The following is a 17190-nucleotide window of genomic DNA, read 5'->3' as shown; positions in this document are numbered from 1 at the left end:
GGATATATATTTATTTATTTATTTATTTATTTATTTATTTATTTATTTATTTATTTATTCTGGCAGCCCATTTTTTCTTCCAGTTCTTGAAAGACAACTCACCATGTGTCCATAATGAAAGAGCCATACAATGTCATTTTCCTGTCAAGTTTTTGGAGGTGATCTCTCTCTCTCTCTCTCTCTCTCTCTCTCTCTCTCTCTCTCTCTCTCTCTCTCTCTCTCTCTCGTATTATTCAGCCCTTGTCAGAGTTTAATAGAGGGAGTCAGGGTAGCCCTCTTTGATGCTGGAATATTTGGACAAACACAGACCCCTCTGGCTGAGTTTTACAAGTCCAGCAAATCTAGGCCAAATGCTACATGCCAATTTTAAAGGCCCCATATCTTTCATTTGAAAATAAGCAGGTAGTATCTCTGTCTCTCTCTCTTGCTTTCTCTCTCTTTTTCTCCATGTCAAGGGACTGTTGAGGCTTTCCCTGTGTTCTTGTAAAACCACAATATACCATTAAATACATATAATGTCACAAAAAAACAACACTTCACTGCTGATTACCTATTGGCCTCAATTTCAAGGTAGTATTACTTTGACTTCCTGCAGCAGCAATCTAGAGGACTCCAGTCAACCAGGCAATGTGTCTCACAGCTAATCGAATAGAAAGAGAATGGCAATGAGATTGGACCTACTACTGTTAGATGTGTCCTTAACCTGCTTTCATGGTAAATGTTACAAATTCAGTTGATGCAGATAATTTGAAACAAATTAGAATGAAGTGACTTATTCACTCAAAATGAAGTTTAAGAGCATCTTTTATCTTTTTGATTATATGTATGTTAATAACAATATCACTAATTTAGTATTAACCTAACGTGAAGCAATTTAATTACTGTATCATATGTGTAATGTATAACATTAAGTATACACAAATAATTTCACTGTAATGTGAATATAATTTAATGTACATAGCTTAATATGAAATCTGCTTTTAAAAGGAGTCCACTTTTATTGCATTATCAGTAAAGATTTTGTCACCAGCCCATTCAAACACACCACAAGCCAGTTCTTCAGAAGAGATCTGGTGAAAAACATGGATACTTAGGACACATATGCTGCTGATTAGCTCCTCTCATGTGTCAGACTTTGGGTCAAAACATGCTGTGTGTGTGTGTGTGTGTGTGTGTGTGTGTGTGTGTGTGTGTGTGTGTGTGTGTGTGTGTGTGTGTGTGTGTGTGTGTGTGAGTGAGAGACAGGTTAACACTATACCATATGGTTGTCCACTGTGAGACAAAATAGAAAAGCAGGGACCAACCACTGAGTACCTGCCCAGTACTTTGGCTCGTTTTTCTAAAGCCTTTATGTGAAGTAGACTAGCGTCAGCTTTATTCATAAACACTCTAGAATAAAAGCTTTTCACGTGTACATAAAACACCATAGGTCTGATTAGTATATAAGACTGTGCATTCTAAAAACCAGAATAAACAGCACTGTGCATTCTTATATCAAGGATATCCAGCCACATTCGTTTACATTTCTCCCCGCTTAGTATTGGTAACCAAGCGGTAAAAAAATAACTTAAAAAGGGACTCATTTTCTACAGAAGATTGCAATAAACTGGAGTGCTATGGGATTCAAGTGGAATAGGCTACTTCCAGGTTTTACGACATTTAAAGGGCCCTTAACTATCATTTGCCGCGATCCGTTAGTGGGAGTGTTCTGATGTTGCTGACATAGAATTTATACACGAGAGAAATCAATATCTAATTAGATGCCCAAATTTACAGCCTGTCAGTTTCGAACAAAAATGTAATGTCTGATTTTATCTGAGACCAGCATTATTTTGACATACAAAAGTATTTTTATCATTATTTTAAATCTATACGTAGTCCTGTATTTTTTTAAAAAAAATTTTGTGGTAATTTCTTTACATTTATAGACCCAATTATGTGCTTATTTTAATTGGTGTAAAACCTGCTGATACTGTTTCTTGTTTATTGAAACAGAAAATGGTCACTGCAGATCGATCTGTTAGTATCAACAGTTTGCATGTTTGCCGGTTCGCCAGGACAGATCATTCAAAGCGCTTTAGGTGACGCAAACGAGCCTGTTATCAGTAACTAGTTCAAGGCGAACGAGGTAGCACCTTAACATTAGACCAAGATGACCGCTAATATCGAGAGAAAGGAGCCCACCTTGCACGGACACGGAAGCGAAAATCGGAGCGTTGAAACAAGTCCCTGCGCTTCTAATCAGAAACCCCGGAATCAGAGCGAGCGGCTAGGTAGCGGCTCGAACGTATAGCGGGTCTGCGCAAAGGGCGAGAGCGGAACCCGTGATAGACGAAAACGGAGAGACATGTTGCTACAGATAACTGGGTTTTTCTCTAGAGAATCGCGGAGAATGGGGATTCGACAATGTACGCAGTAATCCCCCTGAATATACTAATTGATTGGGAATTGCAGATAATCGCGGAGGTAAGACAGGACCACTTGCAAGCTATCGTTTAGTGGGAAAAAGACGAAAGACAGACTTCACGTCAATGACTGTTGTGGCAGAAAAAAACCCACGGTGGAGTCAGCCAGTGCTGCGCTTTCCCAAAATATGACCAGCGGTGCTTGGAAGTGTCGGCAGCGAGATGACGGCTTAAAAATCTGGTTTGCACCCCGCGAGAACGAGAAGCCATTCACCGACTCCGAGAGGGCCCAGCGATGGCGACTGTCATTAGCGTCCCTCCTGTTTTTAACCGTGTTGCTTTCTGATCATCTGTGGTTCTGCGCCGAGGCCAAATCGACAGGGACCCGAGACAAGGAGCCTGACAAGTTAGCCTCAGTGGACACTGGTGCGTACCCGAGCGTAAACCCCAAACCCAATCTCCCTCCAGCAAACAGCAGCCTCAGAAGAAACGAAGATGCTATTTTTATAGAGAATTCTACCAAACCTACGTGGAGTCTAGAAACTTGTCACGCGGATAGTTTGTCCAAAAACTGCTTTACTTTTGTCAACGCTGACCACTTGTGTACGGGCCTTTCGGAAACGAACGGGACGCGGTCGGTGGACCTAAAGGATTTGTACCTTTCCTTTTGTAACTCTTACTCTCTTATGGATCTGTTTAACGGGTCAAGTCCTGACAATTTGACCTGCAGCCTTGACGTGATAATGAACGATCTGTCCAGATGCAGCCAGTGCGTCCAGGCGTACCAGCGCTACGACCTGCACGCTCAGGAGAAATACGAGGAATTTGAGATCATGACAGAAAGATACGAGACGGATGTATACTCTGTAAGGACATGCATGGATGAATGCAGGGTAAGGCTCGCGGAGCTCCATTCTCTCAGTCCCTCTGCTTTCAGTCAATAGAGTTGGGTCTTCCAATCTAGTCGTCATGGTAACTGATGACAGTTTCATGGAGATGGCTCTTGGTAGGCAAAAGTGCATTTGATATTAGATACTTGCTTGATTTAACTGCTGTGCGACCATTGCGCTGATACGTCGCCAAAAGTCTCTTTTCAGGCAAAAGAAGATCAGGATGCCCTTCTGGAATAACAAGAAGATTTTTCTTTGCTAATTAAAGTTATCAATTTCTGTTGCAATCACATTATGTAGACTATACAGTATCTTAAGTAAAATGATCAATACATAGTCTGCATTGTTCCGGGCAGTTCTGGAGAGTATTAAAGATTGCCGCTGATCCAAGGTTACTCTGTGCACGAACAGCTGCGAAGCCAATCTTTCAACGTATGTGCGTCATTGTATAGCGCGCAGGTGCAGGCGCCTTTCTGACTGTGTAGAGGAAATAGCTTATAGGCCCAGCAGCAGCAGCTCCACCAGGTGTTCGTTCCCGTCCGACCCACTCCACACTGAGTACATTTCAATAACACTAATAGGGCAACGGTGGTTTCTCGGCTGATCTGTCAGAAGAGCTTTCCTTCATTTAGCTTTGTTTGCACATCACTCTGCGCGCGCTGAAACAGCGCGCCCTCTTAACCACCATAAACTTGGTATTAAGGTTAATTTCTAGCTACCGTTGTCATCTTAAATGGATCACTCCTTGCGAGGAAAAAAGGCCCCAAATGGCTCGCTGTGTGGTTTCTGTGCTGATAAGGAAACGATCATGCCATATTCTCTACTCTTTGTTGCAGGGTTGTAATTGATAGTCAAACATTTACCGAGAACCTGGTGCGAGGCGCCTTTTTAAAATGAAGCAGCGAGTTGGAGATAAGATGGTGAATAAGAGGCCGACGTGTTATGTTTCATTAGCGGTTAATTTGACGAGAAAAAAGATTCTTGTTCACAAACTCATATCAAGAGTGTGGAGAGAAAGGAATATTCACTGTCCATGGATCTGTACTCGGTCCACTGGCGAATTATTAAGAGCCATGCTTTGGCTAAACTAGCTTGCTTTATGTTTGTTTTCATATACTACCTGCGGTTCAAAGGACGTGATGGGGCGTGATGGTACATATAATATCTTCTCCCCTCACCAGTTCGCCATTTAAGACGTCATTAATGACAATAAGGTAGCCTGATTGTAGGCAATTGTACATGGTTCTGAAACGGCGTTGTCTCCTACGTGTGTCCCAGTGTGTGGGTCTGACTTCAGCAGAATTAAATATGTTTTGCAGCAGTTTATAGGCAATTCTTTACAAGATGAAATCATAAGTTTTTTTTGGAAGCGATAAAGTGGCACGTGAGAGGCTCATTACAAAGACAGCTGAATAAGGTATAAAAGAGTAACACGAACATACTTTGATGGCGTTCTACTAGACGGTATCTACTAGACTACTGCTGTCATAGATTTCATGCTTCAACGTGTGGAGAGGGTTGGAAAACTATTTTCTACCGCAGCTGCATAATGCACGCGGGCAGAGAGGCCAGCACACACCGCCACTTGTTATTCCGTTTGAAATGTCTCCAGAGCAAACAACGATGCAGATGTGTGACACGCTCCGACTTATTGTTCCAAGACCGTTGGTACAGATAGGCTAATCTCCACAACCAAACTTGAACACAATATCGAGTTTATATTTAAAAAATATTTTAGGGGATCGTAATATTTTGTAATCATATTCACAATATTTTGAAAGCATACCGACCAACAATCGTATTAAGCTGGCGGTAATCATGTAGTGGGAGAACTGTTGTTTACCAATTTTAGGCCTACTATAGCCTGCAGTTTTTCTGCCACGTCATTATTACCGTGCTTAAGCCTGACGAGTTTTATATGTATTAATTTAGTATCATTTGACCGAGCATTATGATGGATCATATTTATAAGGAACATTTTTCAATAGCCTCATAAAAACCGTCCCAATTTAGTACGATAATCCCCAACTGTGAGCCTCCTCGCCTAGCGATCTATATAGCAACAGGTGGATTTTGTTTTGTTTGTTTATATATATAGGTAAAGATCTTGAGTTGGAAATTATTGCTATGCGTCTTATGCAAATGGAGTTTATTATTGGGAAATTACCTGATGTAACCTATGGAGTGGATCAGACTGAAAACTTAGACTAAATCGGTATTGCAGTTAAAGGCAACATTGGGAAGAAGAACATTGTCGATTTTGTCATATATAATATACACAATATTGCCCCACTGTATTTGTCTGTGTGTGTGTGTGTGTGTGTGTGTGTGTGTGTGTGTGTGTGTGTGTGTGTGTGTGTGTGTGTGTGTGTGCGTGCGCGCATCTTTATATTGCCACAAAAGGACATGGTTTGCTGTTAAGGCCATTTTGCACATCCCAGAGAGTGTGTATGATCAACGTTGTGTTTTCTGAAAAGGATCTCTAGAAATGATTTTCAGAGTTTATCAATGACTTTAATGGGTGTGTGAAGCATCCTACGATGCTATGATGTTGTGACGCTTCTTCTGCAAGCAATTGCGAAAGTACCCAGTTGATTCTCCACACACCGGTACAGCAGTTCCCCTGAACAAATCTGAATGGAATCATTGATGTGGAGGAAGGTGGCAGAACTCAATCTGAGCTTCTGACAGGCAGCTGCTAAGAGATAGCCAGATGCAGAAAGAGAGTGTGAGAGTGAATGAGAGAGAGAAAGAGAGAGAGAGCTGGAGAGAGAGAAAGTGAGGATGAGAGGTTGAAATAGTGAGAGAAAGAAAGAAAGAGGGAGAGAAAGATCGAAAGAGGGAGAGAGAAAGGGAGAGAGTGAAAGAGACAGAATGAGAGAGAGAGAGAGAGAGAGAGAGAGAAGGATGGTGTGAGATAAATGTGAGAGAGTGTGACAGGGAGATATCTGGAGAGATGAAGCATTGAGAAAGAGGGGGAGAGAGAGACAGAATGAGAGAGAGAGAGAGAGAGAGAGAGAGAGAGAGAGAGAGAGAGAGAGAGAGAGAGTGGGTAATCACTGTGACAGCCAGATCAGCCCTCAGGTTGATTTAATCAGCCACTGCCTCTGCACCATGACTGACTATGTGTGGCAGGAAGTGGCGCTTACATGTGTGTGTGCATACGTGCATGTGTGTGTATATGTCCTTGTGTGGGGGGTGGGGATGCTAAAAAAAAGAACGGAAGTAAACGTGCTCTCCAGCAGGTCCAACCATTTACTGAGGGGGAAAACACACCAGGTGAGGAGAGGATATAGACATGTTCTTACTCAATAGTGTGCTATTCTTAGCCAACGCATTGAGTTCAGCACAGCCGTGACCATGGTGCTGCTGCTACTTTTAGCATTTCTCGGACCGTGCTAATGTCTCCTTGCGATCACCAGCCATTGATTGAGTAGCTCACAGGAGTGAGAACTGTAAGGCAGAGGGTGAAAATCACTCCGACAGCCAGTTCCTTCCATCAAGATGGCTTTTGTCTCACTCACGAGCCCTTAAATCCCTGAGCACGGAGCAGGCATGCATGGGCTGAGTGTCACATGACCAGCTGCTCAAGTTTAGACTTTGCTGCCATTTTATCTGACATCCAAGTTGTCCAGATATCATGAAGTGTTTTCAACCCGAGAACTGATCCCGGCACCGTGATTCCGTCCGGTTGTCGGCTGTATCGCTGAAGCATTTAATTACTGTGCTGCAGCTAGCCTGCTGTTGTTACACTTACTGCTCTCCTGTAAATCAACCACTTTGTTAAGTGACACATATCTTAAAATTGTTCAGAGAGTGGAGCCCAGGTAAGAAACAGTGCTGTCCATGTAGCAGCTCAGAGTAAAGATGAACAAAACATCCGATACATGGACTGAGCATTTCACACTGCTTCACTGGGCTATATAAACATTGTATGCCTATGTCTATGATATTACTTTATGCCTATGATTTATATGTCTACATTAATCATACAACTCAGTTCTTTTCCATTTCAATCTTTTTCTTTCTTTCTTTCTTTCTTTCTTTCTTTCTTTCTTTCCACTGTACACACTTCAGCTAACAGAAGATAGCGAGACATTATGTTCATGCACGGTCTACGCTAATATAATTGTACAACTCCCGTTCTGAAAGTTGGCCCCAGCTGTAACCTGATAATGCCAATAGTGATTGAGTTGCTTCCTAAGCCTACCATAGCTTTAACATGATTGGACCCTCCCGATGGCATTCAACATCGGCCATTATTATAAGATAAAGACTGGGTTTTAAAATGCAAATTCTGCTAATCCAGACTCTCACTTCATTATGTTTACAGAGACTCCTTGCTTGTACTTTATTATGCTCCTTCAGGCAAGCTATTACTTCATGTGTCTCATTGCAGACTCCTCCTTGGTCTTGTTTCCAACCCTTGTGATTGCTGCATTGTTAAGAAAAATGAGAAATGAATGAGAAAATAAGAAGAAACAATGACAAATGAATGAAGACCTGGAAATGAAAAAAATGGCATTACTATTTAGTGCTTATAAATAAGTCACAGTTTTCCTATATGAAATTGACAGCCTCTGCACCTTTCCTAGAGTTGTAACACTAAATCTTTCCCCCCCAAAAAGCATTAACACTGACAGTCTGTGTAATTCAAATACTGTAATGTCATGATTGTAAATCCTTGCTAATAAACATCAACAAAAAAATCCAAACAAACAAAAAAGACTGCATTAGGATGAGGTTGCAATTTGACTTTGACTTCCTCAGCTCTGAACTTACTGAAATTACATCACTTTCTCAGCTCTGAAGTTATGAAGTTATGTCACTTCCTCAGCTGTGGACTTACTGAACATTCTTCACTTCCTCAGCTCTGGAAGCTGGTATCTAAAATATAAATATATCATTTGCTCACTCCTAGTCTGTAATAGCATGGTAACTGTATGCAGCCTCAGAAATGTATTGCCATTGGTGTTCTGGATCCATTCCTTTATTGCAAGCTAAGGAGCAGGTTCATCACTTTGTTGTTCCAGAATCACAGAATGCATCACATCGCCCTACTAACAACATGGCCCTAGCCCACATAAATAATGTGGCAACTCATAGCAAGGAACATGCTGCTGCAACTGACTGTGACATGCATGGGTTGTTTCATGGAGAGAGAGAGAGAGAAACAGACAGAGAGAGAGAGAGAGCAGTGGTTGTTATTAAAATGGAGTGGAATGGAGTAACAGTACTGAATAACTGACATTTTGAGTGGTGCCTTAATCTGGTGATTTTGTAATTATCCTAATGGGGGATGTTCAGTTTAGCAGGGGGGGATACTCATCCCCTGATTATTCATGATTATACATTCAAGTCCATCTTAGCAAGTGGGATACACATCCCCTGACTGTTCATTAGTGGGGGGGGGGGGGGAATACTCATCCCCTGACTATTTATTCAGGTTCATCTTAGCAGGGGGAATTCTCATCCCCTGACTGTTCATTAGCAGGGGGGATACTCATCCCCTGACTGTTCATTAGCAGGGGCAGTACTCATCCCCTGACTGTTCATTCAGCACCTCATTGCTTTCCTGAATTTCACAACCAACCAATGTGTCTGGACAATGACACTGTGAATGACTGTTGTCAGCACCCTTCTCAGTTTAGCACAACTTCAGTTGAAACACCGAGAGGTAAGACTGAAAGAAGTGTTATGATACAGTGTTGAATTAGACAAGTTAGTGTTTATCGTCCTCCAATTAATAACTTTTAAATGTAGTATTCATAGTAAAATAGGCTCAGCAGTTTTTCTGATGCTAGTGTTGATGATACAAGAGATGTAATAGTGTTAATCAGAGTGGTAATCAGAGTAATAATGTATGACAGGAGTAGACATAGGCAACTATTATACAGCTACTTTTAATATACAGTGCTTTCCATATCTCTCACAGCTGATGCAGTGATTTTTACATAAATAAGATATACAGACATGCTTTGGTCTTCAGATAACCTGGTAGCCAGCCAGCCATTACCTGCATGTTTAATAAAGCAGAGCTTTCCATTGGATAGGGTCAGGATGGGCGTGGGAGCTGGGCCTTATTAGAATTCCCCTGACTTTATGAAAGCAAAGCTGAGGAGTGGTTAGGTCTTGCATGAGGGGCGTGGCTGTGTGTCGAGGCCGAGCCTCAGGTCAGGTCTCCATGACGGCATTAGAATGCGGAGCATGTTTGCTCATTCATAAAAGCCTGCCACAGGCTTCTGCAGCCTGGCAGTGTGGAACACACAGGCACGCCAAGGTCAATGTCCCTGAGCATTGACTGCTACTGCTGCAGAGGAGGAGAGGAGGATCTGCAAAAACAGGACACACATACACACACACACAAACACACACACACTTTAACACTTTATAGACATAGAGTATGCCAGCGTGCATACACACATACACACACACACACACACACACACACACACACACACACACACACACACACCAGTCAAACATTCATGCACACAAACACGATGACAGCAGTCCCCTAAGTCCACTGCAACCAGTCCTGTTCAGAGACTGGACTGATCTTCCCTTTGCGGCAGGCACGAATGCTGAAGTTACGCCGCCGGCTGGTTCTCTGCGTATGAAGGTCACCATGCCACAGCGCAGGTCAGCTTTGCCTTTGAGTGCATGTCACCAAGGAGACAGTACAGCAAATTAATCAGGCACGGCGAGTTTGACGTCAATCTTCATTCATCTTCTCCCGCTGCCAACAAAGGGCTGTGAGACACCTTGGTCTGCCAGAGTTTAGCGATCGTACACACAGAGAAACCCAGCCAGAGGGCCCTCGCACTGCAGTAGTTTGGTGGCACTGGTGTACTGCAGCATTAAATCAGACATAGTGACAAAACATAATGAAGTAGATTTAGACCCTTTACAGATTTAGACCCTTTACAGTTAAGCTGATAAGGTTAACAGCAGCCCATGGCTTTAACATGTAGGGGTTCCTTTAGTAAGTCTGCCTGATAGAATACACCAAACCCATTTAAACAGATTAACTCTCATTAAGACATTATGTAAGTTACAAAGCTATGTTCCATGTTATTGCTCACTGTAGCATTAGGCAAGAAAATGATGTCATAAATATCTAAAACATATAGAATATGTGAGGTTAAGGTGAAGAGAACTCTCCCCACCTCCTACATAAGCATAAACATAACTGATGGAGTGTGTAGCGCTGAAAATAGCAGTGCCCTTATCAAGAGCCTCTAGTGTGGTTTTAATGGCAACAGATTCTTTGATAGCTGCCAGATATCCAGCAGAGGACTTCCTTCTTAGATAAAAATGATTTCACACTTTACATCCACCCCACACTATTTAATAGGGCGACTTATAGTCAGAGCTGTGGGGAGACAGAATAGCACACTGAGGAGCCCAGGGACACGGTCTTTACCTGTGTATGTCTGTCATGACTACTTGAACATCTGCATGTCCTTAACTGTCCATATTGTGAAAATACAGATCCTTGGAGAAAGAACCATATAATGTACATATTTCCAAAGTGCTAGCACCAGAAAAACAGCTTTGCCTGTGCCAAGGAAAATAAGAAACCTATCTGAGCCAAGAGATTCAGTCCCTACACCTATGCTGTGAGGTAGAAGTCCAGTGGGTCTCCTGAAACATAAGATACACTGGTTCTACTCAATCCAGCAAAAAGAGAAGCAAATCTTAATCCCAATGCTCAGTGATCATAATTTAGCTCAATTATTGGCCACTTATCTGCCGTATACCACTCCAGAACTCTGCATTTATTTTAGACCTGCCCACCTCATAGCTAGTTGGGCCTCATAGCTAGATGGTTAACATAAACACCAAACAACTGCATGGTGCTGTTTGAGGAGTGTCAGTGAATGGCCTACTATTTTACCATTGGTCTTGATTAATAAAAATGTAATTCTATCTCGAAGGTTGTAACATTACCCCCAGGCTGTAGCACAGCAGGGTAATTCACTCTATCATTGTACCATTCTGCCTCGCTGATTATTTCTGCCCATTATCATTTATTTATTTCTGCGAACCTTTTTTGTGCTGATTTTGTTCATTTAAAAAACAATCACTCCAAACAAAAAGGTTGTCTAAACAGTTGCGTATTGACTGAAAAAGATAATTTACTACAGCATTTCCAATATACAAGGAAAATGCTCGGTTGGAAATTCACTGCTTTCTAGGCAGGTTTGAGATTAGCAGATCAACAGTCTTGGGCTTGTTGTCATTGTTACCAAGCCTGTCATATTTTAGGATGTGATGAGGTGGACAAAGGCACAGAGGGAGGAGAAAGAGCTCCAAACGTTGGTTGCATCTGTACCCATCAATCAGAGATGAGAATCTGCCCGATGTGCTAGTTAGCTACTGCTTAGTGGGTGGTGGGGTTTGCCAGCTCTCTGTTCTCTTCTTCTGGCTACTTGTCACTGCTGGATGTGATAATAGTACACTGCTGCATATTTGAGGTATGTTTTAGGTATGTTTTAGGCATGTTTGTGCACTGCTTGGCTGTTTTGCTTTCTGCTAACTGCTAACATTCTGCAACATGGATATAGCTCACTCTTTGTTGAAGCATTATCTGTATTTTTATGATTTATTTATTTCTACTCTTGAACAAAAATAAATAATAAAAAGGTATAGCACTGTGGGTGTGGCACTAGGGCCAAGCCCCGCCTAGCAGGGGGTTGCGAGGGTGTGTCTTCTGCCTATGCTCAGACCACTGAGTCTGCTGCTGAGGGAGAAATAAGATAGATAAGAGAGAGACTGCAGAACACATAGCTGGACCTAAAGCTAATTCACCTGCCCATTACATGTCCTGTAAGTGGTGTTAATGACTGTAATCACTTGCCTTTGTTGGCACTGATGCTCCGTTTGGCCTTCCGCGGACAAGCAAAGTGGAGCTAACTGCTGAGATTATGACCACGGCACCCCACCATGCAGGAAACTACTGGCTACTCATACCTGCTGTTATGCTGGGTAATTTTGTCCTACATTGCTAAGTTCAATGTGTCATTACCAGGAGGTGTAGGCGAGGCTACACGCTAGGTCTAGAAAAAGTTGGAAAGCAACTCCAGCACTGAGGTGCAGCTATACTTGGGTCCAAAGCTTCAAGTCTAACTTCAGGGACATTGCTTCTGCCAGAGAGGGACATTACCTGCTCTCCTTGCAGAGAGAGGTTCTACCACTGTGGTCTTGCTTCCAGTTCGGCATTGACATCAAAATCCACTGTACCTTAATGACAGCATATTTCATCATGTTTCCTTTCTATCACTTAACCACTAGCACAGTAGCTACATTTTTATTTTAAAAAATCTGGGATTGGCTAGCAGATGATACTAAGATCGCTGTGCGATGGCCAGTAAGATATGGCCTGTTTCTCTTTGTGAAAAAAAAATCCCTCTCTGCAGTCCTACAGACGATGTGTGATAGTGAGGTGCAGATCACAGCATCCTTGGTGATGTCCTGCGGTGTGACAAATAAAGGCGAAAACTATTGTTGTGAGACCGGATGCAGTTTTAAGTGAAAGCACTTCAGCATGTGAAATATATTTCTAATGAGTCATCTGGTTGTCAGCCAGTGATATCCATCAACCCCACTATTCCTACTCCAAAGCAATCTGCCTCCCCAATCTAACGGGAGTCGAACTCCTATGGTGTTGGCATCCACACTCTTGGAGCCTGGCACCCCCTCAGTGGGACGTATGGCACAGTGGACAAAAGTTTTATGCTCCCCTGGGGCAGCGGGAGAGGTTGGCACATTCTCTACCTCTGGGTTTCTCCTGTGCCTTACTGCTTGTGAAACACTGGGGAACATTTAGTAAGGCTTTGTACGTCCCCAGAACAAGCAGCTCTAATTCTACATCCAATGTTTGGAAACAGAAAGTGCAGATGAACAGGAAAGTAAATCTATGTTTTTAAAACATTTATTTACTGCAAAAACTTTGTTGATGTAAAGTTAGATGCTATAGCCACTCTGTTGGCATTCTTTGGTGGCACACCACTCTCAACCTGACATTGACATGATGTGTGAAAGTTCCAGTAGCACTGCTGTGTCTGATAAACTCATACAAGGGGCATGCCCACTCTGGCTACCACAGTCGCAGAGACTGCTGTGTCCGTCACCCGAATCATGTCCAGTGGGCCTGTGTTTTGGAATTATCCAGTGAGAAAGTGGATGGCAGGGGCCAGTCAGGCTTTGGCATGACAACAGATACAACTTGGCCTGTGAATAAACACCCGTGAAATGCACCTGTAAGGTTTGCCTCATAAACTGACCTGTAAGTATAGGTGCTTGGGGTGTTTTAGTAAAGTGGATGAGTGTTTATGAAGAGTAAATATAAGTTAGGTTGGAATATAAGATACAGTTGACAGGACTTCAGACATGACCCCTGATGACTGTGCTAGTCACAAGTATTTAGGCAGTGTCTGGATCTTTTTGACTCTGTACTCCAGGACATTGATACAATGATACAACAGAGCTGAAGTTTATGGGTATTTAAATAGGTTCAACAGTATTTTGGGTGAACCATATAGGAATGACAGCCAAATGGATCTCCACATTTGAACCAGAAGATCATTTAAAGCAGAGGTTCTCATGAGTGCTTCAGTTTAGGGCAGTTAACCAAGCTGCTTCTGGTCTGCTGAGAGTACCATTCCCTCAGCACATGTCTCTCTGATTTACCCACTACCGCTCATTAATACTCCCGGGATGTGTTCAAGGTGCACAGTGTCCTCTCAGGTTCTCTCCACATACCTTGATGTTTCATTCATTTGTTTCCCTACATTTTTGATTTGAAAAGTTTGAGTTGTACTAGCAGATTATTATTTGTAGTCAGTAATTCACAGGTAATTAAAATTCACCCTTCATTAAATTTAGAGATTAATAAACTCATTTATAGTAAATGTAGTGTATGCATATTTCACAACATTTCACTCTATAGTGCACAAGCAATATCACTAGTCAAATGTACTCTGGTCAAACAGCAGATCTAGTTCATTTCTACTCTATGTTGTAAAATTGTACTTTTTGATTAGTGCTCAAAAACACTTTGTGTTGGCTGAGAAAACCACATCATTAAGGCCATCTGGTCAGAGCTGAACCCTTTCTTCAGACCGAATAGTAACCACACATCCACATTCTGTCAGGACAGACCTAACCTCTCGCCCCTTTCCTGTTTCCTTGAGCAACATTCCAGGAGCACAATGTTCTCTCTGCTTCTTTGTAAAGGTGTCAGAGTTTTCCTAGAGATATGATGCTGAAAGTATGTGAAAGCATGTGGATGTGAAAGTGTAGGGATGGTTCCACTCACCCAGACTCGGCTCAGACTGAACTGAGCTCAGCCCAGAATGAACTGAGCTTGGCCCAAACTGAACTGAATACAGCCCAGACTGTGCTCTTAAGTCTTCTTGTGCAGCTGAGCAAGGCTGATTCACAGTTACACAAAGATTTCACTGATTAGACTGTGATAAGATTCCTATTCATAGCAACACACTGACATAAACCATAAAAATTATACTGATAAAAATGAAGATTAATGGAAATCTATTTCTCTCTCTCCTGTGTAAAGGCTTGTTTAGTAAATCTCTGTTGATTTGCTGAATTAAATTTTGACAAAGAATTTCATATATACACCAGATCTACTGCACTGCCTAATACTCAACTCAGTATGTCTCCATAAGAATTGCATTAAGAAAGCTGTCCAAAGCCACCTCTTACTTTGTCAAGGATGGGGGGAATCCTATAGACTTCAGAGGGCCCTGCTTTCTCCGTGCCCCTGTACAAGAATCACGCATTTTCTCTTTGTTCTAGGAACTCACAATAAAACCCCAGCCTTGAATATTTCAGGGAAACCTCACTGCTGGTCTCAGATCAGTTTCTAAGGGACAACTCTGCTCAGTAAGGGAGGGCCAGGAAAGGGCTTGATGATTGGTCAGTAGTAATGTTTGTGGTGCTAGGGGAAATTTAATCAGGAAGCTCTGGCTCCTAATAAGCTGAGCTGGGTATGCCCTGATTGATACATTGATATGTGGCTCACAGTACACAGGAGATAACAGGGAAGCTGTCTGCCACATAGAGAAAGACCCAGCATGTTTAGGATAACTGCATGGTGTATGATCCTCGTGGTTTAAAAAAGAGGAAGTCTTATGATGACACAACACATGCTATAGCACTGGATTACTTTGGATTTGCCATGGATGAACTGGCACAAATTAATGACCTGTTTTCAGCCTTCTCCGTGAAGATGCTTTCTGGCTTCAGGTTATACCCCCCCCCCCCCCCCCCACACACACACACACACACACATTGCCCCATCACTTAATTTCCTGGGTACTTGCGTCAAAGTCTTAATGAAGCAGCCTAGGCCTGAGTAAATGGGCCTCTACACCCTGTTTGATCTGTTATCTTTTGTCATGGCAGAAGAACAGGGGCAGGGCAGGCAAGTCACTAAGCTGCTCTTGATCAACGTGCTACTGCTCTAAATCAAGACACTGGGGGAACAGATGAAGGTTTGGTATTTGGAATGAAAAAATCAGGCAGGGAAGAGAGATAAAATGAGGGAGAGAGTAAGACAGAGAGAGAAGGAGACAAGGAAAGAGAGAAGAAGAGGGAGAGAAAAGACAGAGAGATGCAACAGTTTTCCATAAACATGGCGTTTCTGACATTGTGACATTTGTGTGGTTCAGACTTTCTGAGATTAAGCTTTGTAAAGATATGCATATTTGAGAACAAAGCATCTGTGAAGGTGTTTAAAGTGCATGTTCTCTGTTTGCAGTGTCTGCGTGGTGTTTAAAGTCTCTATTATGTAGCCCTTTCACATAGATCAGTGTTTATGCTGCGGTTCTTACCTTCCTTTGACACTTTTTGATTACAAGGTCATCGTGATTGCAAGCAATCTGGGGATTCTAGTTTTCATAATCCGCCTTTGTGGCACATTTACATAAAGAAAGGAAATGTCCATGTGTCATGCAAAGCAGAGAGGCTGGTAACTCTGGTCTCAATTGGTATTAATAACAAAGATGAAATGTCAATAGTTGACATAGAACTGACATTTGCCCCCCAACCCAGAATATACTCGCTTAAGTAGATCTTTCGAATGCCCTTTATTCTCATGTATTGAATATGCAGAGGTGTTTATATGTGTGTGAGAATATTTTAAGTCCTCAATACTACACACTAAGGGGCTTTAGACCTTAATGTTATGAGGATGTAGATTATATAAACATTTTTCTTTTAGAACTTATACAAAATACACTTGGCTTTTGTGCTTCTTTATTTCAAAAGATATCCATTCCATTGTATAATGAGGTCTATCCAAAAATATGTGCGTATGTGTTTTTCTAAAATTTGGGTGTGCTTTTTATTCGGAGGTTCCTGAACTATGGTATATGTTTCCCAATTTCCTTCTAAGTGCATTTGAATAGGCTTTAAGAGTTTTACATGGTTCACAGGCACATACAGTAATGCACTGTAAGAGTGACGATGAGCTCTCCGTCTTAGAATAGAAGCTCTTAAATGTGTGTTCACACTGGTTAATCTAGTGAGTGCAGAGGTGAGGTGCATCTTTTGTGTGTGTGCGCAAGACGAGTGCTATAATTAAATACATCTGAGTCCTTTCCAACCTGGTGACATTGACTCATCATACTTCTCTATTTAAAAAGGGGCTTGTTCCTTGACACAGGTGCCCATGTGTGGAGTAGACCGCCAAATGAAATTAAATCCATTGTTACACAAGGGAGCTGTAAAAGGCTGCTTGAAAACCAGCTAGTGAGTAAAATGCAGTGAGAATGTCCTTTGGGGGCCCTAAGGTGCTAGCACAGTAGTTGATGGTTCCTTCCTTCATATAGTGCGTTCGACTGGCATTCGCAGACTTATAGATCAGC

At 42.2% G+C, this 17190-nt stretch overlaps 1 protein-coding gene across 1 annotated transcript in view; it reads left to right on the top strand.

The window, feature by feature from the left end:
• The first annotated feature begins 1745 nt into the window (after positions 1 to 1745).
• The window catches only part of nalf1a (NALCN channel auxiliary factor 1a), a 38133-nt gene continuing 22688 nt past the window's right edge, over positions 1746 to 17190 (top strand). Inside the window, exon 1 of the mRNA XM_027011762.3 lies at positions 1746 to 3298. Within this exon, the coding sequence (XP_026867563.1) occupies positions 2594 to 3298 (705 nt within the window). The 5' untranslated portion in view covers positions 1746 to 2593. The remainder of the gene's footprint in view (positions 3299 to 17190) is intronic.

This window comes from Electrophorus electricus, chromosome 18, assembly GCF_041902795.1.
Source record: "Electrophorus electricus isolate QZ-2024a chromosome 18, ASM4190279v1, whole genome shotgun sequence".
Taxonomy (NCBI): Eukaryota; Metazoa; Chordata; class Actinopteri; order Gymnotiformes; family Gymnotidae; genus Electrophorus; species Electrophorus electricus.
This window is presented reverse-complemented; position numbering and strand designations above follow the sequence as displayed.